At 40.2% G+C, this 22,333-nt stretch overlaps 1 protein-coding gene and 2 long non-coding RNA genes across 3 annotated transcripts in view; 1 reads left to right on the top strand and 2 right to left on the bottom strand.

Annotated features, from left to right (window-relative positions):
- Nucleotides 1-10,034, top strand: part of LOC309651810 — a 143,080-nt gene extending 133,046 nt beyond the window's left edge. Inside the window, exon 3 of the long non-coding RNA XR_014258416.1 lies at nt 4,767-10,034. This is a non-coding gene — a long non-coding RNA (uncharacterized lncRNA). The remainder of the gene's footprint in view (nt 1-4,766) is intronic.
- Nucleotides 1,977-21,179, bottom strand: LOC309651812. The gene is made up of 2 exons (XR_014258418.1): nt 10,648-21,179; nt 1,977-10,043 (listed from the first exon to the last, which is right to left on the bottom strand). It is a non-coding gene; the product is annotated as an uncharacterized lncRNA (long non-coding RNA).
- Nucleotides 10,045-10,537, bottom strand: LOC309651805 (large ribosomal subunit protein uL16-like). Its single transcript, XM_082444875.1, has 2 exons — nt 10,352-10,537; nt 10,045-10,267 (listed from the first exon to the last, which is right to left on the bottom strand). The coding sequence occupies exons 1-2, from the start codon at nt 10,499-10,501 to the stop codon at nt 10,115-10,117; spliced, it is 303 nt and encodes a 100-aa protein (XP_082301001.1). The 5' UTR covers nt 10,502-10,537; the 3' UTR covers nt 10,045-10,114.
- Nucleotides 21,180-22,333: the final 1,154 nt, after the last annotated feature.

Genomic DNA, 22,333 nt, shown 5'->3' on the forward strand with positions numbered 1-22,333 from the left:
TGTCCTGCCCTTCCTCCCACCCCGTGACCATAGCGAGCACCACAGATCTTAGACTCGTTTTTTCCTGGTTGTCATGACAACCTCACAAATTTATGTTTGTGTCCTTTGTTTTAATTTCTAATTTAGTTCCTATATTTTAATGTTATATTCTATAATATAAAGTTGACCTTAATAAGAAGGATGAAATTTTACAAATAGGAAAAGAAAACTCTTTTCCAAAAATTCAATGCTAAGTGTGTCATCACAAACTAATGTTAAACTTGGAAAATACAACTGAGACCTGAGAATTCAAATTAAAAAACTAACTGAGCAGTACTTACCCTTTTAACAATACAGAACTAGATGTGCAGATCCTACTTGAATCAGTTAGGGGTGAGTCAGGGGGTACAAACCTCAGCGGTTATTTTAACAGACAAAATTTAATATAAAGCATTATAAACTAGGTAACTGCAGTAGCTTCCTATTGCTGCTGTAACAAATTATACCACAAATTGAGTGATATAAGACAGCACAGATTTATTATCTTATAGTCCTGGAGGTCAGAAGTCCAAAATCAGTTTCACTGGACTAAGATCAAGGTGTCAGCAGAATTGTGTTTCTTCTGGAGGCTCTGGGGGACAGTCTGTTTTTTTGTCGTCTCCAGCTTTGAGCGATCACCTGTATTTCTTGTCTCACTGGCCTCATGTCAGTCCAGCCTCTGCTTCCATTGTCACGTCTCCTTCTCTGACTCTGACCTTCCTGCGCCCACTCGTGTCGACCCTTGCGATTACATTACAGATAGTCCAGGATACTCTTCCCATCCCAAGATCCTTAAATTAACGGCAAAGTTCCTTCTGCCATGTAAGGTAACATATTCACAGGCGTGGGGGATTAAGACATGGATATCTTCGGGGGACCATTATTCTACCCATCAAAGTAACTGACAACGCAAAAACAGAACAGAAGGTACCACACTTCATAGACTGAATCAGCAAGTGCAGGAAGCAGATACCCCGCCTAGGGTTCCAATGAAGGGAAGATGTTGGAATGTTTAAAACTTAGATGCTTAGAAAAGGGGCCCACAGAGCAGAAGCCTAGGCTCTGAGGCCCGGATGCCGGCAGCTAGTGCTGGCGTGTCTGAAGGGGACAATGAGGCCGGTTCTAAGAAGGTTAGGAGAGCTGCAAACTGCTGCATCTGGAACAAGCACAGCTGCAGTGGGGAAGAAGCAAGGCTTCTGATGCCGACCAGAACAGGAAGCAAACAGGAAGCCCACTGGAAGCCACCAGAAGGAGTAGATCCCTTTCCTCCTTCCCTCCCACCAATCTTCCTCTAGGGCTCCTTATTGGCAGGAGGGAGACAGCTGGCAAAAGAAAAATGTATGTGGAGTCCCAGCCCCACCGTTACAAAGCCGAACACAGAAAGTAAGTTGGAACTCTAGAGACAATAGCTTTACAAGTGACACAGGACTCAACTTGATGAAAAGCAAAAAGCATAAATCAACCCATTGTTTATATTAAGCATCCTGGAACCATGACTTTTTCCCCTCAATTCCTTGGGTTTTTTTTGATATGTTGCAGCCTCAGACCACCTTGAGACATATGTATGGAAATTAGTGTTTTTAGATACACTTTATTTTTTTGGGGGGGGGATTTTTTTAATAGATCTTTGTTGGAGTATAATTGCTTTACAATGGTGTGTTAGTTTCTGCTTTATAACAAAGTGAATCAGCTATACATATACATATATCCCCATATCCCCTCCCTCTTGAGCCTCCCTCCCACCCTCCCTATCCCACCCCTCTAGGTCATCGCAAAGCACGGAGCGGATTTCCCTGTGCTATGCGGCTACTTCCCACCAGCCAACTATTTTACATTCGGTAGTGTATATATGTCGATGCTACTCTCACTTCACCCCAGCTTCACCCTCCCACCCCATGTCCTCAAGTCCATTCTCTATGTCTACCTCTTTATTCCTGCCCTGCAACTAGGTTCATCAGTACCTTTTTTTTTTTTTTTTTTTAGATTCCATATATATGTGTTAGCATACAGTATTTGTTTTTCTCTTTCTGACTTACTTCACTCTGTATGACAGACTGTAGATCCACCTACCTCACTACAAATAACTCAATTTCGTTTCTTTTTCGTGGGAATGTAAATTGATACAACCACTATGGAAAACAGTGTGGAGGTTCCTTAAAAAACTAAAAATAGAGCTACCATAAGACCCAGCAATCCCACTACTGGGCATATACCCTGAGAAAACCATAATTCAAAAAGAGTCATGTACCACAATGTTCACTGCAGCACTATTTACAATAGCGAGGACATGGAAGCAACCTAAGTGACCATTGACAGATGAATGGATAAAGGAGATGTGGCACATATATACTTTAGGTAGTGCAAGGATTCCAAACTTTTTAGAAAGGATGCACTCTTGGATTTTTTGGTTTTACAACATCCCACATGATCTCCATAAATCCCTTCTGGTACATATTTAGTTTTATAATTAAAGCAAATTACAACTGGTAATTCATTTGTTTAGGGATTTCATACCATTCTTTAAGACGATTTAGGATTACTCAAAACAGGAGGAGGATTTCTGGATCAAATCAGCGGATGAGTCCATCAAACCATTTCATAATAATTCCGGAAAAGAAACCCATAAAGGAAACCCCCTGAGTCAGAAAGTGAGATTAAGAAAAATATATCCTATTTTCAGAGTGAAATCTATGTATTTTCACTTACATTTTGGCCTCATACTTTAGTGGCTCGTATGAACACTGTGTTTCTTGATCCGGTTTTCAGTTTTCATATACCAGGTTTATGTTCTACAGTACTATGTATTTTCTGTAATATGCTCTCCATATTTTCAAGTTGTTCTCCAATTATAAAAGCAGGACTAAAAGAGCTCAATGTTCTTGTGTCTATCTAGCATCTTCTTCTCCATGTTGACTTCTAGAATGTACCAAGCTTGAGTGCCTGCAGTGCTGTACTTGGTGTACTCTTTCGTTCTCAAGTAAACGAATTATCATGCTCTTAAGTCCTAGCCTTGGTCAGCTGGTTTTGCTTTCAACCTCATTCAGTAGACTTCCTTGTCATAATAACCAATGAATGGCTTCAAGATAAAATACTCGTTCAACTGCTTCTAACTCTCCATCCTCACTAATTCTATTTCCTTTCTTCTCCTGCATTTACAAGTGCATGTTTTGACTTTGTACTGTTGTACTGAATTGCTACAACTCTGAAAGTTGTACTTTTACTTCAAATCATTGATTAACCACATCACTGGAACCTTTTTGTAAGCAGGTTTTTATGAAAAAGAAACCAATACAAGGAAACAAAAATTATATCAGGAAGTTTTTCCAAAAACATAGTCCAGGATAAATTGGGTCTGTGTAGATTCATCCTATTCGCATACACATTTCATATTTCCATCTGTTCAATAAAGACTGTGCTCAAAGTCGTGATCCTACAAAGCTGATTATAAAGTCCTAAAATAACAAAAAATCTTGAAATATATAATATGCATTGTAACTATAGAGGCGGGAAATAATAGATTAACTTATGTAAGACTGATTTTTCAATAAGAGTTTATATTTAAGGGAGTTTTCTGTTTAAGAACTTTTATTTCCTTAAATCTTATTCTAGCACCACTTGATTTTCTATTATTTTTGTTGGTGATAATGTTTCTTTAAGATTTCTTTTTTTTCTTTTTGTTAATGCTGCTGTGCTTTTATTTTGGTAGCACTAATCTGCTCTTAGTTTTTTTCACTCTCTCCCAGGAACCGTAGTTATCCTAATTATTATATTTTAAGTCTGGGCTGGGACTCCACATACATTTTTCTTTTGCCAGCTGTCTCCCTCCTGCCAATAAGGAGCCCTAGAGGAAGATTGGTGGGAGGGAAGGAGGAAAGGGATCTACTCCTTCTGGTGGCTTCCAGTGGGCTTCCTGTTTGCTTCCTGTTCTGGTCGGCATTTAATACTATTCTCACATATTTTTATCAACTACATTTGGCCCTCTGTAACCGTGAGTTCCACAACTGCACATTCAATTAACTGCAGATTGAAAAAATATATATTTTTTAAATGCCAGAAAGTTCCAAAAGACAGAACTTGAATTTGCCACAGTGGCAACTATTTACATAGCATTTACATTGTATTAGGTATTATAAGTAATCTAGAGATGATTTAAAGTAAATGGGAGGATGTACATGGGTTATATGCTAGTACTACCATTTTATGTAAAGGACGTGAGCATTAGGGAATTTTGGTATGGGAGAGCGGGGCAGGGGTGTGGATCCTGGAACCAATCCCCTGTGAACACTGAGGAATGACTGTAATTAATTTATGAATGGCAACTTTCTGTCCCTAATAATTAATTTACTATTTGCACCTTATTATATTGTTTTATTATTAAGTAACTGCAGTGTATACCATTTCTTTTTCCCTCTCTAAATTTATATATTCCCACAAATAACTTGACAGTTTGGGTTTATGTAACAAATTTCCTCACACTTCTCAGGCAAATGTACCAAAATAAGGAGATGAATAGTAATAGGGGAGACTATATATCCATATATATATGAATATTCATATGTATATGGAAAGTCAAAGATAAAAGAAATATTGAGGAATATTAAGAGGCTATAGCTATGTTTCACTTATGTTCATTTTATGTTCTTCATATTTATGTTCATGTACATATGATTTCTAATATTTTATTTTGTAGTCTGCCTTCTCCTTCACTCTGATTCTTTTCAATTATACCTAAACATTTTTGTTCTTAGGAATTCCAGTTCTGGATGTGATAGTGTAAATAATTTGGATTAATCCTCCTGCTGAGAACTAGAATATCTGAACAATTATTTTTTTTAATGTTTGAAGTCATCAAGGAATTATGAAGTTAGTGAAGAATCAAGGATCCACAATCTTAAAAAAGAAGGAAACACAAAGAGATGGTCATTGCATTCAGGTCTCTGGAGCTTCCAGAAGAGGCAGATGAGAAGCTGAGCAGCTCAGCAGAGGTACTGACAAATTCATGAAGTTAGGAGAAAAACCTGGAATTCACAAACTACTGAAGAAGAGGATCCCAGGAACCCCTCTAAGCTTTGGATAAGGTACAAGGCTACACTCTAGGACTAAGTGTGAACTCTAAATGAACTGACCTTCAAAGGGACTAAAGCAAGCTTCAGATAATCTCAGCTACTAACAAGAAGAAAAACATAAATGCTCTATTTAAAGATACCATCATCTTAGACTCCAATTTATCTCCCAATTTTTCATATACAATATCTGCTACTCATTAAAAAAAAATCAGGAAAATGAGGAGACAAGTTAATGCGATAGATAACCAAGGGGGGAAAACAATAATAAAAACAGACTTACAAGTATACAAATAATCTGACACAAACCTTAAAATAACTGTACTTAATATGTTTACAGAGATAAAAGGTGAAATTGAGAATTTATGTAGAAAACTGGAAATGATTTTTAAAATGAAACTTCTATAACAGAAAAATTTTATAATGTGTTTAGCAGCTGGAGAGAGAATAGTGAACTGGAAAATCAGTAACAAACATCCAAAATAAAAGCACAGAGGAACAAAAGGATAATAAATGCAGAAAAGAGGCTAAGAAACATAGGAGCTATAGTGAAAATTGTATGAGTAATTGGTCCAGAAGAAGAAGAAAGAGAGAATTAGACAGAAGCAATATTTGCCAAGATAACAATTGAGAATTTTCCAAAATGGATGGATGATATCAAACTACAGATTCAAGAAGCACAGTAAAACCAAGAAGGTCACTATAAAACATATCACACCTAAGCACACCACAGTACACCTGCTGGAAATGAAGGGCAAAAAAGTGTTAAATGTAGCTAAGAGAAGAAGAAAAATGACCTTCAAAGGAGCAACCAGACTGCCAGCAAAAATATCCTTCAAAAATGTAAGTGAAACAAATACATTTTCAGACAAACAAAAATGAAAAAAATTCATCATCAGCAGACCAACACTAATGAAAATACTAAAAGATGTTCTTCAGCCAGAAAGAAAATGATTCCAGATAGTAGCTCAGAGATGCAAAAAAGAGTGAAAAGAAAAATAGAAGCTAAGCATAAAGGGAAATATAAACGAATATTGAGGATTGAAACCATAATAGTGAAGTCTTATGGGGTTTTAAATATATAAAAATCAAAATACTTGGCAAAACCACTCCGGAAAACAATTTGGTTGTTTCTTAAAAAGTTAAACATACACCTACACGTGACCCAACAATTCCAATGTCCATCAAACGGTGAAGGTATAAACAAATTGTGGGATTTTAACACAATAGAATATCACTCAGCTGTACCTAGTAATGAACTAACTGATCGATTTTTCTGAACCAACCATCTGTGAGTGGGCTGTGTTAGTCTTTGAAAGCTGGCTTGCTGACTATCAGATGAGTTTTGATGAGTTTTGACACAGCCAAGTTCAAACTGTCATGGAATAATTTTGCCCTGGGTTACAAGGCTGCAGACTTCCAGCTCCTCACTTATGTGAACCATGGCACTGAATTTGGAGGTTCTATCCACCAGAAGGTTAAGGAGAAGATTGAAATGTCACCGAACCTCGCTTGGATGGCTGGCAGTTAATGATACCCGTTTCTGACATCACCGCTAAATACAAAGTGACTTATAGAACTTCTCTATCTCCTAAAGTAAGTCATGCCAGCCTGATTGGACTAGGTCATACCCAAACACTTTGCCCAGGAGTCAAACTGACCCTATCTGCTTTGATCGATGGAAGGAACTTCAATGCAGGAAATCACAAGGTTGGGTCGGGATTTGAACTAAGAAGCTTAATGTGGTTTTGAGTAATGCACCAGCTTTGTCCCTGGGAATTAAGAGAAATGAACCCACTATGTCTTGACCTTAAAATTCTTCTGTGAAATTTGAAAAGTGTAAACTTTTATTCTTCCGAAGAATTGTAATCTTGCCCATACTGAAGTCTAGAGATCGTTAAGTCCATCCTAAGGGAGGTGCTTGAAGGCATTCCTGGAGGTTGTCACGTTTGTGCCACCTTTTAGTTCCGAAGTGTTATTTTGAGTGTGTTCCTCAGTGACGATGTAGTGTCATGTTATAAAGAAATGACATGATCCTCCAGTTTGTACATCACGTCCTGCCTGTCCCACGCTTTCTCATGACCTTTTATTATATTGGTCTCTGTGCTGTAGTAGAATCTTTGGTTTTGCATCAGAAGAAAATAAAATAAAACCATCACATTTGAAACAAAAAAAGAATGGTTTAACACCTGAAAAATTTTGTCATATTAACAGAATTAGGGGAAAATATCATATTACCTTATAGATAAGTACCAAAAAAGAACTTGCCAAAATTCAATATATATTCATGATTAGAACTTTTAGCAAATGTAAATAAAACTGCTTGAATCTGATAAAATGCACCTATAAAAAAACGTACACAAACATTATGATTAAATGTTAAAAACTTTCCCTCTGGAACTGGGAATGAGACAAGAATATCCGATCCAACTAATAAGAAAGATAAAGAAAACAAGTGTAAGAATATGAACACACGGACGAAAACTGCCCCTATTCACAGGCAATTTGGTAGTGTACATAGACTATCCAAAAAGATCTACACCTAAATTATTAAATTTAATTAGTTAGCAAGGTTGCTGGATATACCAATATACAAAAATCAATTGTATCCTTCTATCCCAACAACAAGCAAAAAATTAAAAATTTTATTTTTATTTATTTATATTTTAATTATTGAGGTATAATTGACAAATAACGTTATAGTATTAGTTTCAGGTACAACATAATGCTTTGATATTTGTATACATTGTGAAATGATCACTATGATAAGTCTAGTTACCGTTTGTCATCACAGTTACGAAATTATCTTTTCTTGTGATGAAAACGATTTAAGATCTACTCTCTTAGCAACTTTCAAATACACAATACAGTATTATTTGCTATAGTCAGCATGCTGTACATGACATCCCTGTGGCTTATTTATTTTATAACTGGAAGTTTGTACCTTTTGGCTTCCTTCACCCATTTTGCCCACCCCTCACATCCCCTCTCTGGCAACCACTAATCTGTATCTATGAGCTTGGCTTTTTTATTTGTTTGTTTTGTTTTAGATTCCACGTATAAGTGAAATCATGCAGTATTTCAAGGTCCATCCATGTTGTTGCAAATGGCAAGATTCCATTCTTTTATATGACTAATATTCCTGTGTGTGTGTGTGTGTGTGTGTGTGTGTGTGTATCACATCTTCTTTGTCCATTCATTCATTGATGAGCACTTAGGTTGTTTCCATGTCTGTCTATTACAAATAATGTTGCAGTGAAAATGGGGGTGCAGATATCTTTTCAAATTTTTGTTTTTGTTTTCTTCAAATAAATACCCAAAGGTGGAATTGCTGGATTGTATGGTAGTTCTATTTTTAATTTTTTGAGGAACCACCATACTGTTTTCTGGAAAGCCATTTGCCAAGCAAATTGGAAAGAAAACATCAAGAGAAGTTTAGATAACATAATTGACACAGTAATTCACCTTCTAAGAATCTATCCTTAGAAAACAATAATATCACAAACACACTTGGACAAAGGCTTATGTCCAAGGGTGTTGCAGCCTTGCTTACCGTGGCAAAAGACTGAAATAACCTAAATGTTCAAACATAGGAGAACGATTATAGCGACACTGTCTCTCAATCAGATAAAATGTGCCTGCCAAAAGAAAATAATAAAATGGATAAATAGATAACATAATTATAATAACTGTAATTATTATATATAATTATTATATATGTAAATATATTCATATTATATATAATATACAAAAAGAAATATTTTAATAAAATGGAGAATGATCATGAGATACTATAAAGTGAAAAAAGGAGATGCAAAATTGTAAATATGTACTGGAAAAACCCAAATGTCCATCAAGAAATGAATGGATAAATAAAATGTGAAATACACACACACACAATGGAATAGTAGTCAGCCTTTAAAAGAAATGAAATTCTGATACATGCTACAACATGGATGAACATTGAAAATATTACGCTAAGTGAAACAAGTCAGGCACAGAGGGACTAATAGTGTATGATTCCGTTTATAGGGGGTACGTAGAATATGTAAATTCATACGGACAGAAAGTAGAGCAGAGGTTATGAGGGGCTGGAGGAGGAATGAATGGGGAGAACTGTTTAATGAATATAGAGTTTCAGTTTGGCATGATGAGAAGTTCTGAAATGGATAGTGGTGGTGGTTGTACAATCTTATGAATATATTTAATGCCACTGAATTGTATACTTTAAAACTGTTAAAATGATAAATTTTATGTTAGGTGTATTTTACCACAATAAAAAGATGCCCAGGAAAAAAATACACAAGTTTACAAAAAATGCATGCTTTGAAATATGGGATGATGTGCAACTGCTATTAAGATGTAATCTCTGGATACCGATTGATTCATTTTTAAAGTATGGATTGATTCGTACAGAAAAGATGTGGAATTAAACGCCTACTATGTGCCAGTTACTCTTCTAGGATCTGGGGGTAGAGCTTGGTAAACAAGACAGGTGGCCCCTTAGGGCAGGAGATAACAGATATTGAGATTATAAGAAATTCTTTCTTTTTTATCTCTTTCTATATTTTCTGAATCCTTCTCATTGAGTATGCTGTTTTTATATTTGGGGAGAAAACATAAGTGAAAGAAGAGAAGCAATTGAGATGGACTTTCTCCCTTGGTGTAAACTCATACCCCATCCATATAGAGAGGAACAGGCCTGATGGTGAGTGAGGGGCTGAGGGGGGATCAGAATTTACGGAACCAGAGAGACCTATGGTTCCTGCTCAGTCTGCCATCCTGCTCTTCTCCCTGTTATGTTTTGGGTTTTCCAGCTTCCCGAAGCATCTGGACTACAGTTACTCTGTTAATCCTGCCCACTCCATCCCATTACGATGGTTTACATCCGTGTCCGAAAGATTAAGAGCTTCACTTTTCTAGCGCCAGGATTTTATTTCTTTGAAAATATTCCTGCCACAACTTTTTTTTTTTTGACAAGAAAGTAGAGTTTATTGGTGGGCATGGGTAGGCAGGGGGCAGCGCCAAGGCTCTCACGAGTGCAGGGCCCGCCATTTGTCCAGAGGGCCACGATTAGGGATGTACTTGACCCCACAGCCATCTGGGATGAGCCGCTTTTCTGCCACCATGTTTTCAAATTCATCTGCATTAAACTTAGTAAATCCCCACTTCTTGGAGATGTGGATCTAGAGAAAGACAGAAACAGCTGAGTCAGGAGACATGGAGACAGGAGCAGGGAAAGGTGAGACCAAGGCTGCAGCACTACATACCTTCTGGCGGCCAGGGAACTTGAACTTGGCCCTGCGGAGGGCCTCAATCACATGCTCCTTGTTCTGCAGCTTGGTGCGGATGGACATTATGACCTGGCCAATGTGGACCCTGGCCACTGTGCCCTGGGGCTTTCCAAAGGCACCACGCATACCTGTCTGGAGCCTAGATTGGGGACAGCATGCCAGTCATTAATGTCCACGGGAAAGGGCTGTCTCCAAGGTCCCTTAGGGCAACCCACACAGGCAACAGGCTGCATACACTACCCAGGAGGCTGCTGTCTGCAGCCTGCCACAACTTTTGAATCATTGTGTTGGCCCTCTCTCTACTTACAAAAGGCCATGAAGTGTCTTCTAGAGACTCACAAAGCCGATCTGCAAATATCAGGCAGAGGTCAGTAGACTTAGGGGTTCAACACCTCTCCACCGAGGAATGGTTGCTAATTTTTTGTTCCTCTTACGACAGAGCAAAACTGAGATAATTTCAAGGCTTTGCAATGTAAGAAGTCCCCAGTGGCCTCATTTCTACATCCTCTCTCTGCCCCCAAATAATTGACCCTAAGTTTGTTCTTTCTTGTCTGATATGGCTGGGATTAAGGGAGGGAGCTTGACCTGACTGAGTGGAATCTATTTGACTTTCTTCATGATAATGCAAGAACCTCCCCCCTCCCTCCCCCGACAGCTCTTGCAATTCTTCTGTAACTTTTGGCCTAGGTATCTATTTTAGGCAGCCATTTCCACACTCTGTTAGAAATCTCTCTTGTTGTTGAACTAGATTTTGGAGGTGTATGAACATCTGGTTTTTAGACTGTAAGTCCCCTAAAAGCTGATATCATGTTTAATTCTAGCTCTTCAGTGAATGTCTAATTTATAAGTCTATGATGCATGAATGAAACCGGCTTTGATGGCTTCATTTTCATCTTATTCTCAAAACAAATGTTATTCTCTGTATTTTCCCCACAAAAAACTAATGTTTTTTTCTTCTCCATTTCAATTCTTTTCATTTCTCTTTCCCCAAATCTCCAGTTATCAGTTCTTACCACTGAAAACTCCTTCTCTACTCTCTGTTCCTACTTGTTCGTGATCTAGCAGCTTTGCCTAGGAAAGACTGTGTGGTTTGGTGGTTATAAAGCACAGGCTGCCTGAGTTCAAGTTCTGATTCTACCACTGGTTTGTAAGTTCTGCGTGCCTCAGTGACTTCATCTATAAATTGGGGCTAATTGACAAACTATGTGATAGGGTTGTTGGGGGAGGGGTCAGGAATGCAAGGCGTCTAGTGTGGAATCTGGCAACTGAAGAAGGATTCAATGACTGTTCACTGGTAGTGGTGTTGCCTGAATGGGTATAGGGAATAATGTTATTTAGGTAGGCAGTCCTTCCTTCATGGACTTTGTCCGACTCTAGACTTGATCCTATGAGGAGAAAATGGATCATTGACCAGTGAGGGAAAATCTGGAAGAATGGGTTTTGGCCCCAGGGGAGAGGTGACTGAGAAGGGTGACAGCTGCCACTTGTCCAGCGCCTTCCAGCTCTGGGAGCACTTTTGTGTGCCTCAGACCCCTTGATGCTCCAGCATCCCCGCCATCTGCACAAGCTCTCTAAGATTCGGTGCCCCTCCTCATCAGCTGTATTGTTCCTCCCTTAAAAGGAGGAAGCCACAACCTAGAGATACAAACCGTTTGCCTGGGGCACACAACCAATGAGTGGCAAAGCTGAGCTGAAGCTCCAGGTCTTCAGAGGACCAACCTAGGGCCTTTTGGAGACAGCAGAGCTGCTGGGTCTGTTCTTCATGTCCACTTGATCCACCACATTTCCATGTAATCGATCCCGCTTCTGGGGGCCTTGCCTTCCTAATCAACCCGCAGTTACATCCTCTCACCACCCCCAGCCCTGGAGTCAGTCCTGGACGCCACAGATGCAAAACATGAGTGTCTCCACCCCTCCTCACATACCTAGGGGGCTTGAGGATAAGCCACCAGCCCAGACTGGGTCCTGTGGCCTGGCCACAATTGCTGGGCTTAGGTGACTCTTGGAGGGACATTGTGTGAGACCTGGCAGCTTCCAGAAGCATCCAGGGGGCTCACCTAGTCCCCAGCCTTCTCTCTCCCGGTGCCCATCTCTAGCTAAGCACTGCTTCCTTAAGTCTGATCTGTTGCCCTAGCTAGTCTCTAGGCCATGGGGAAGCCAGTCTTATTCTGAATCCCGGTTCAGCTGTCAGTGGACTTGGCACCCAGCCCGGCCCCGTCTCTGGGATTTGAATTGACCCATAGTGTCATTTCCTGCCATAAACAGATGTCAGTGAACAGTGCTTCATCCTCTTGGCTCCTGAGCACTTGAAGGCTGCCTGTGTCCCCCAGTCCCAGGCCTTGACCACCTGATTATAGACACTTTCTTTACCTACTGCTTCAGAAACTAGGGCCTCCCATCCCTCTGTTCTTCGTTCCTACCACCCATTTTGTCAAAGGACCCATGATATTTTGCATCCAAGTAGCCTCAATTTCAACACAACCATAGGATTGCTAATACCTCTTTATGGAGTAGAATTAGACTATTCACTCCAACTGTGACATTGGGCAAATTATTTTACTGCTTCAAGACTTTACTTCCTTTTAGTTTTATAGTGGGCATTAAATCAGGTGACATCTTTCTGCTATAAAACTCTGTATTTAGAGCTGAAACATCTTTTCTGTTACCCGAGAACTCTAAGAGAGAAAACACGGTTATTGGTCTAATGAATTTAAGTAAGTCTGTCTGTCTCCCAGGGGGAGATTCTGCACATTTTCTCTGCCATAGACAAAGAACTCTAGCCTTTATTCCCAGCTCATATCCCTCATGCTATTGTTTGAGAATAATCTTTTCTGTCTGTATAACCTCTATCATACTGGTCATTTTTTTAAACTTTCAAATCTACCTTTGACACTTCTATAAAATACCCTCAACTTGCTACATTAAGGTACTTGCATGAAAAGCATGATAATTTCCTTCAATATGAAAGAGGTTTGGAGACCTAAAATAACCTTGGAAATGAAATATCACCCTGATGCAAAACTGAAACATTGAAGTTACTAGATTTCAGCTATTTCAAAGCTCCATACTTTTGTCTCTTGATAAATGCTGTAATTGTTGGCTGAATGATTAATTTTCATAATTCTCATTTCTGTTTCTTAGATATTTTTTTATTTCTTTGTGTCTTGGTGGGGAAGAATTAGCTCCCACTACACCCCTATAGAAGCTTCATTAATTTAGTAACTCATTGATTCAACAAATAAACTTTTACAATCTCCATTTACTCACATTCTTTTACCAAAAAGCACATGAGACCCATAGGCTTTTTGGGTCTTCACAACCCAAAACATCTGTTTGAAATGAAAAATTAAATAATTCCATGCTTATAGGCATGTTGATTGGCTGAAAAATTTGAAGCATTATTTGGATTTTTAAAAATCCAACCCAATAGCTGATTCACTGTTATAAAGCAATAAGTAACACACCATTGTAAAGCAATTATACTCCAATAAAGATGTTTAAAAAAAAAAAATCCAACCCAATATTTTCCTCCACAGGGATTAACTCACCCCTCCTATTTCATACTCCTAGGAAGACAGTCAAATTAATTTCCCAGTCACCACTGCATCTAGGTGAGGCCTTACAACTGGTTCTCATCAATGGAATGTAGAGGAAGTGATCCTGCCACTTAGGGACTAAGGAAGTTCTCTTCCCGCTTCCCCCATTTGTTGATAGATGATTCCAGGACGATCTTGACATCTTGGGTTGAAGACAGCAGAACTTCACTGAAGGAGCTGCTTCCCTGAATTACTATGTGGAAGGCCACCTGCCTAACACCTGATTGGACATTAGAGTTCTGGGATTGTCTGATGTAGCAGTTTGCACACCTGGTGAATACATCCCTCTTATCCTTTAAGTCGAACAAGCTAGTGACTGCAGAGTCTTCGGAGTAAGTAGCCTTGCCTACTTGCCTTGGCCTGAGGCCAAAGAGGCTGCTCTGCAAGTGATTTACACCAAGCTGACTACTTACTCTGCCTTCACGTCACATAATATAACTTACATCCCCTCTGCAGAATAATACAGGGGTTCAAAGCATGAATACATGCTCTCCTTTCAATTCTCCTTGACTGCTCATCCATGGTGGCCAGTCCCACCGGTCAGAGTTCATCAGCTTGTCAAGATCTCTCCCTATTCTGGCATTTTATGAATACAGCAAATGGGCTCCCTGGCGTGACTCAGTCTCAGAAACCAAAACAAAGCACCTGTATCTAGCCTTTTTCACTTCTTCCGGGTCACTCAATAAACATAATCTGGTTTCTTTCAAAATAATATGGTTATCTGATTTCCTTCCTTAGTGGCTAGTAAAGCAATGAATCTGGCTTTCCACGAATTTACTGGGTCCTTGAGTTCATTTAAGGCTTTTCCTCTTACTCTTGCATCAGTCACAATATCACTTCTTTAATGTTGCCTGGGTTTTTCTGTTTAAATGTGCTTCCTGGTTTTTTCTGTGTGGTTTACAAACGTGAATGTCTTGGACCCTCTCTTCAGTATTTCCAGCTCAGGGCACCTTCACACCGTTCTGTCTCTTTCACTGCCTGAAGATGTGTCTCACAGCATTTCCTCTTGGGTTTATCTCTTCTTTAAGAGAAAGAATTTAAAAGTAAGAGATGAATAATACAGAGATCTACCATTTCTCTGTCCCTATACAGCAGTTGGTACCAACTCTTTTTCCGTATCTCCCCTTCTGGTTCAGGCTTCTTACAGGATAATCTAAACACCAGTCATTGATTGCTAAATCAAATCAAACAAGAGAATATCCAATTTGCTCCTTTTTCCTCTCACATTTCTCCTAATGTTTAAATTTCCCCATCAATTAACAAATCACTTTGGTACACTTTGCCAAGAGCTTTGAGATGAGAACAGAAGAAATACAAACAAGTTCACAAGTAACTTATGAGGCTGATTTATGCAAAACCATTCAAGAATAAGATAGTATATGATACTAGTTGTCTAGTTATATAAAAAGTGCATTCAGAATTGTAGACGGGAGAGACTAATGTATGCTGGAGTAAAGGAAAACTTTAATAAAGATGGGATTTGGGATTAAGACATACAAACTACCAGTTATAAAATAAATAATCCACAGGGATGTAATGTACAGCACAGAGAATATAGTCAATATTTTATAATAACATTGTAATCTATAAAAATATCAAATCTAACCTAATATCTACTGTCTAATATAATATCTACTATAATATCATAAGTCAACTATACTCAATTTTAAAAATAAATAAATAATAAAAAATAAAAATGGGATTTGGCCTTTAGGAACTGTTAGGCTAGAGCAATGTGAAGGACAAGTATTTCCTATGTGGGGAATATCATGAACATAGGCACAGAGGCAGGAATAATAGTAACAGCCACAGTGGGTCCTGTTTATTATGCACCTATTATGTTCCTTGCACCATGCCAGGCCCTTTACAGTCATTGTATCGAGTCCTCACAGCTATCCTGGGATTATGAGGTAGGTATTTTACAAATAAGAGAACTCAGATGTAGGGAAGCAGTAGATGTCAGATTCATGATTCAATGTCTGTGCTCCACCCATTACATAGGAAGGTGGGGCCATTAAGAAAGGTACCACTCTGGAGAGTAGAAGGCAGTAAACTAGACAGATTGGTGAGGCTAGATTATGGAGACACTGAATGCTGGATTTGACCTGAAAAGTAACAGGAGACTGTTGTAGATTTTTTAGTACATATGTAGCATGACAAGACAGAAGTTCAAGGCCATATTCCATGTTAGCTGTATGACTCTGGGAAACATGGTTAAACTTGCTGAGATTCAGTAAATGTAAAATGTGTTTAACAGTAGTATCAATTCATAGAGTTGAAAGGCTTAAATGAAGTAATGTATTTAAAGCTTCTACTAAAGTACTTGACATACAGTAAGTGTTTAGTTATGATACTACTATGATACTACTACCACTGCTACCGAAGCAGTGTTTAAGGAAGATAATTTAGAGAAAAACAACAAACATTCTATTCCCTGGAGAGATGTAACGAGATGGCTTGGGCTTCTTGGGATAAGAAGAGACAGGTATGAATTTACCAACATGGCAAAGATGAGTCCACAGGACTTGGTGACTGATGTAAGGGACAAAGGAACACAAAAGCCCAAAGACACAAATTTAGAAGAATTTGAGTGTGAAGTGTGATAACCTGGCCAGAAATTAGGAAGTGAGGGGAGGAGTTAGTTTTGGGAGATAGATGAGGAGGTAAGTTTTGGATATTTTGAGCTTGAAATGATGATAATACATCAAGGAGTATGTACTACAAGCTTTGGCAAAAAGGATGACTGTGGAAATGCAGTTTTGGAGATTATTATAAATGTATTTATTTGCAAAGTGAAAATGAACAAGAGTCCAGTATAAAGAGAGCAGACCAGAGGACTAGGATTGACACCTGGGGGTGCCCACAGTTGAGGAGCATGATATGGGAAAGGAGTCACTGAAAGATGAAAGGAAGGAGCAGAGAGAGAGAGATAAGACACTAATGTAGGTCACGGAAGTCACAAATCAGGGAAGAGAGTTTCCAAAAGGAGAGAGCCCTACTGTGCCCAGGGCTCCTGTGGGGAGAAAAGACTGAGGGGATTAGGAAAAGACTTCTACCATGACAGCATGGAACCCAGATGGGGAGGAACCCAGTTAGCAGGCACTGCCCATTGATTTAAGACATAAATATACAAAGAGAACTAGGCTGTAGCTAGAGGTAGTAGCAAGACAAACAGAGGAGGTTATTTCTTGTTCTTGGAGAGGCCAACACCACCAATAATCCTCAGAGTGAGCTTCCGTTCATCTCCACCCCTTGCCACGGTCATCTCTTCACGGACATGCCGCCTTTTCCCATGGCTACTACAACCATCCTAGTCTGACCTCTATTAACTCTCATCTTCTCCTTTAGATCTCACTATTGCTACTGCACTCATCAACCTCATCCATTGGACCCCAAACCTACCATTTCTGATGATGTTGTGGACTCTATGATCTTTAACAAGCACAACTAAGATTGTTTCTCTTTCAAAGTCATCATCAGGAATGAAGATTATTTTACCTAATTTATTTTCTTCTGCTTAGACACAGGTATCTAAAAACGATAGCAATTGTTATTCAGATCACCGCTCTCAAGCACGCTCAAAGTTCCTTTACCTCTTACACTGTAATTGCATCATGAGATGTACCCAACTGTTATTTGGAGCATGCACTGGGAATAACCTCCCTGCCCAGCCAACTTTGTGATTCTTAGAATCCTATTTCCTCCACAAACCCTCTGCAGTTGGATTTCTCTGATTCCTGCCCTGTTTAAGCATAGGACTTCAATGATTATTTCCCATTTTTCTTCTTCCAAAACATGCTACCTGCATTCCATTTCAAGTAACAAATATTGTGTGCCAATGAACAACGTAGATACAGTTATTGCATCGTGTAAGTAATGTCTTATTTTCCTTCTGTTGTTGGTTTTACCCAATAAGCTAGCCTGAGTTAGCTTCATTTTACATTACCTTCCGTCATACAGGTCAGAAACCATGTCTAATCCAGCATGTGTAACTAAAGGCCATCCTCTACACTCCAGTATCCCTGCACAGTGTAATGTGTGAAATGGTACTTTATTGGTGCTTTTTGTTGATGAGTTGATAATGATTGCGACCCCATTCCTATTCTCTACAAGTTCATCTTTCATGGTAACAACCAGAGAGCCTCATTTTTCTTCCACTTCCTGCAAACCCACTGCAGGCATCGTTAACTTTCTTGGTTGCCAGCAGCTTTGAGTTCCAGTTCTTCCTTTCAGAGAGTTTCTCTCTTAATACTCGTAATGTTTACCTGCTTTCCTTGCATTGTATTCTGACTTTGGGCAGGTACAACAATTATTTTCTGATTGGAAGAATTCTCCACAGACTAGCTTCCGGTTATATACATTTCACACTTTGTTTCTCCTCCACCGCGCATATGTTTTCATTCTAAATCCAGATACCATAGGACACAGTCAGATCACAATACAAGCTCTGGGCTTGGACTTTAGTATCACATTCCTGGATGAGTTCCAGTAAGCCATAGGAGTATTTCTGGAAGTCATTTCTGCTTTGGGAAGCCCAGTAATAACAACTATATGTTGAAGTTACTGAAATCCACATCTATAAATCCCACTCCACCAAAACTAAATGTATCCGTAATTCACTTTCCCCTTAACAGGATCTCCAAAATGCTCATAATCATTCCAGTGACACCTGACACAAGGAGAAATGTGATGGAGAGGAGGTCAAAGTGGAAAAGTACAATGGATTTAACCAATTGCAGTTAAGATATCTTACCTCTGAAAATTTACAAAACATATGACCCTGTGAACACAATTCTGGGACCCTCTTAGGGCCTTGGAAGAAGGTGTCAGTGCTAGTGAGGGGCTCTGAAACTAAAGCTTCATTAAATTCATGGCAAATCCACCTTTCTACTCTTGTCTCTCTCAGTTTTGTTTCCTCATCTGCAAAATAAGAATAATAATAGCTTTGCCTATTTGAAAGGTTGCCATGATATATATAATAAAATTATCTGTGTTTTTAAAAAGTGCTTTATATTACCATTTAATGCATCATTAGAGATGGTTCTCACATAAATTTTCTAAAATTGGCTATCACTTTTCCCTTCCCACCTTCTCTTCTTACAAAGAACTTTGCTGCTCCTCGCATTGGGAGGCAGAGTCTCTGTTCCCTCTCTTTGCATCTGGGCTCGTGCTCACAGCCAAAGTGATACTCTGACTCCCTGTACTAGGTCGTAAAGGTGACACATCTTGCACCTGGCTCTCTGGGAATGCTTACTCTTGCAACCCAACAGCTGTGGGGAAGCCCAAACTATAGAGGAGCCCACATAAAGAAGAAGAGACAGCCGTCTCCAACCCTCCAGCCATGGGAGGGGGTCCTCGTGAAAGTGGATCCCCCAGCCCCAATTAAGCTGATGTTGAGTAGAACAAAGACAAGCTATAGATTCATGAGCAAAATAAATGGTTGTTGTTTTAAGCCTTTAGGTTTTGGAGTGGTTTGACTTGACAGGAACCATCCATCTTTCCAATGAAATCCCTCTCCACTCACTCCAGACTGAACTTCTCTGCATTCCCTGACCACACCTCACAATTCCCTACCCCTATGCCTTTCTCATACCATTTCCTCTATCGGAATGTCCTCCTCCCATTGAAATCTTACATATCCTTGATGGGCTCACTCAGTTGCCACATGTTCTATGAAGCTCCCCTCGCTGCCTCAGTTGGTTGTGATATCTTCCTCCTCTCAAACCTTGAAGAACTTTGTTTCCACCAGTCATATAGTACTTATTGCCACGATTGATATTCAGCATATTTCACTACTGGCAAGGCCAAGTACCGACCAGTCAGAAGGGGGCCTCTTGCGTTATCTATCCTGTAATTTGGTGACCCTCTGCCTTGCAGCACAGTTGGTTCCACGTAGTCTTAGCTCCTCCTGTGGCCTGTATGCACCTTCAGGGCAGGGCGCCTCATATATTTTTGTCAGTATTCCCATCCCCCATGCAAAACATAGGGTCTTGCATGTAATATACTATATACATTATGAATACTTTGTTGAGACTTAGAAAATAGATCCCTGACTAATAAAAGAGAAAGTCCAGAGAGTATATACAGGGAAAAAAGAGCTTAAAACTTTAAAACTGTAAATAACTGAAAAATAAGATAAATTTTCTCAAATCAGGATCATGAAGGTTTTTGATCTGAGAGCTTAGTGATCATCTAATTGCGTCTCACACTCTTGTGTGCAAAAGAATGGCTTGGGGAAAACTAGTGTGTGTTGGTGGGGAGAGAATGCAGATTCTGGATTCCACTGCCAGACATTCTGAATAAGTAGGTCTGGGTGGGGCTGATGAAATCTCCTCCTTGGTAAGATCTGCAGGGGACTCTGATGCAGGTGGTCCATGGACCACACTTGCAGAAACCCTGGTTTAGTCAGACCCCCTCCATCGGTGTCTGGTTTATGCGCTCACGCTGTGTCCTGTGCCCTTTGAACTGGCTGTGGCTGCTGGCTGCCATGGACCGGAAGAGGTAGCGTGGCCAGAAGGAAAGAGAAGTTGGGAAAGCTATAACTTCAGGGCTGTCTTTGAAGGAGAAATCACTGCCCTTAATCTTTGGGCGGTGGCTAAATGAAACAAAACACTTCACGGAGATCAGCAGGGAAGCAAGTAGCCTGGTTGGGGAGTCTTCCGTCTGGGGGTGTCCTCAGGTGGGTTGACCTGTTTCCTCATAGTTGAGTAAATTGTTGATGGTGTGAATCACCTCGTGCAGTTCAGTCTCCACCCCTGGCTACCCGGTTGCTACCGGTCCAATGCCTAATTTCATTTACTCACAACCTCAGAGCTAACATTAGAAGCCTGGATTCTAACATCAGATTATCTACTTCAATGCCTTTTTTCCGGAATAAAATCTATGCGGTTCTGAGTCCTTCAGCTATTTAGAAATAAACTCACAGGGTCTTTCCAGCTTTGTTCTTCCAGTTTCACTCACACCATCTCCTAGAATCCTTTGCCCAGTGAGCGAATCTGCCCTGGAATCTGAGTCTCTGGAAGAGGCCTCTGAGTCACTGCTTATTCCTGTGCTGTCACCCTGGGGTCTCTAAGAGGAAGGGCCCCAGCCTTTCAAATCTCAATATTGCCCTGGAGTAGAAACTGCCAGACGACCTGTAACTCAAACAGCTTTTTGTTCCCAGCATCTTCCTCATCGTAGAAGGCAGAAGAGGAAAGCAGGGAAGCAGAAGGCAGAAGAGGAAAGCAGGGAAGCAGAAGGCAGAAGAGGAAAGCAGGGAAGCAGTAGGCAGAAGAGGAAAGCAGGGAAGCAGTAGGCAGAAGAGGAAAGCAGGGAAGCAGAAGGCAGAAGAGGAAAGCAGGGAAGCAGAAGGCAGAAGAGGAAAGCAGGGAAGCAGTAGGCAGAAGAGGAAAGCAGGGAAGCAGTAGGCAGAAGAGGAAAGCAGGGAAGCAGTAGGCAGAAGAGGAAAGCAGGGAAGCAGTAGGCAGAAGAGGAAAGCAGGGAAGCAGAAGGCAGAAGAGGAAAGCAGGGAAGCAGAAGGCAGAAGAGGAAAGCAGGGAAGCAGAAGGCAGAAGAGGAAAGCAGGGAAGCAGAAGGCAGAAGAGGAAAGCAGGGAAGCAGTAGGCAGAAGAGGAAAGCAGGGAAGCAGAAGGCAGAAGAGGAAAGCAGGGAAGCAGAAGGCAGAAGAGGAAAGCAGGGAAGCAGAAGGCAGCTACCACTGGCTCACCACGAATTATCCTCCGCTGTAAATTATTCAGGAGCTGCAGAATAGCCATCTTCTATAAAATTTTAGGCCTTTCTGAAAACACTCTTCATCTTCCCCAATCTTCGTGCATTTTAAAATTTTCATAAATATCTGCCTGGAGCATAGTCTAGAAACTGGCATCCACTAAGTGATAGAGACCCTGTGGAACTTGCACACTGGGCTAGCGTGCAGTGTTCCACAAATGTAACCACGAAGATGGGGAAAGTCCCTCTCATTGCCACAGACTTTCCTTAGAGCAACATTCCAGACTTCCTGTTGTTGATCTTTAATAACTGTGCTTTGTTGATTTTGTTCAACTTGGGCATTCAGCGTTTGTATCAACACTGTACAATGCACTCTCTCCCACGTGAGCTCATTTCATTTTCCACAACACTGTGAGATGGGTATTGGTTTCAAATCAAGAAACCGAGGCTCTGAGAGGCTCGGTGACTCGTCTAAGGTCACAGAGCTAATAAGTGATGATCAGGAACTTGACCTAGGACCTCAGTGTCAATTCCAGGGCACAGCCCCCCATGTCATGTGGCCCTTGCTCTGTGTATGAACCATGCAGGGCCCACACAGCTTGTTCATGAGAGAAACTGGACATGGGCCTGAAAGCGGCCATGGCGGCGCACCTCC

Source organism: Balaenoptera physalus, assembly GCF_965194825.1.
Source record: "Balaenoptera physalus genome assembly, chromosome: 21".
NCBI lineage: Eukaryota > Metazoa > Chordata > Mammalia > Artiodactyla > Balaenopteridae > Balaenoptera > Balaenoptera physalus.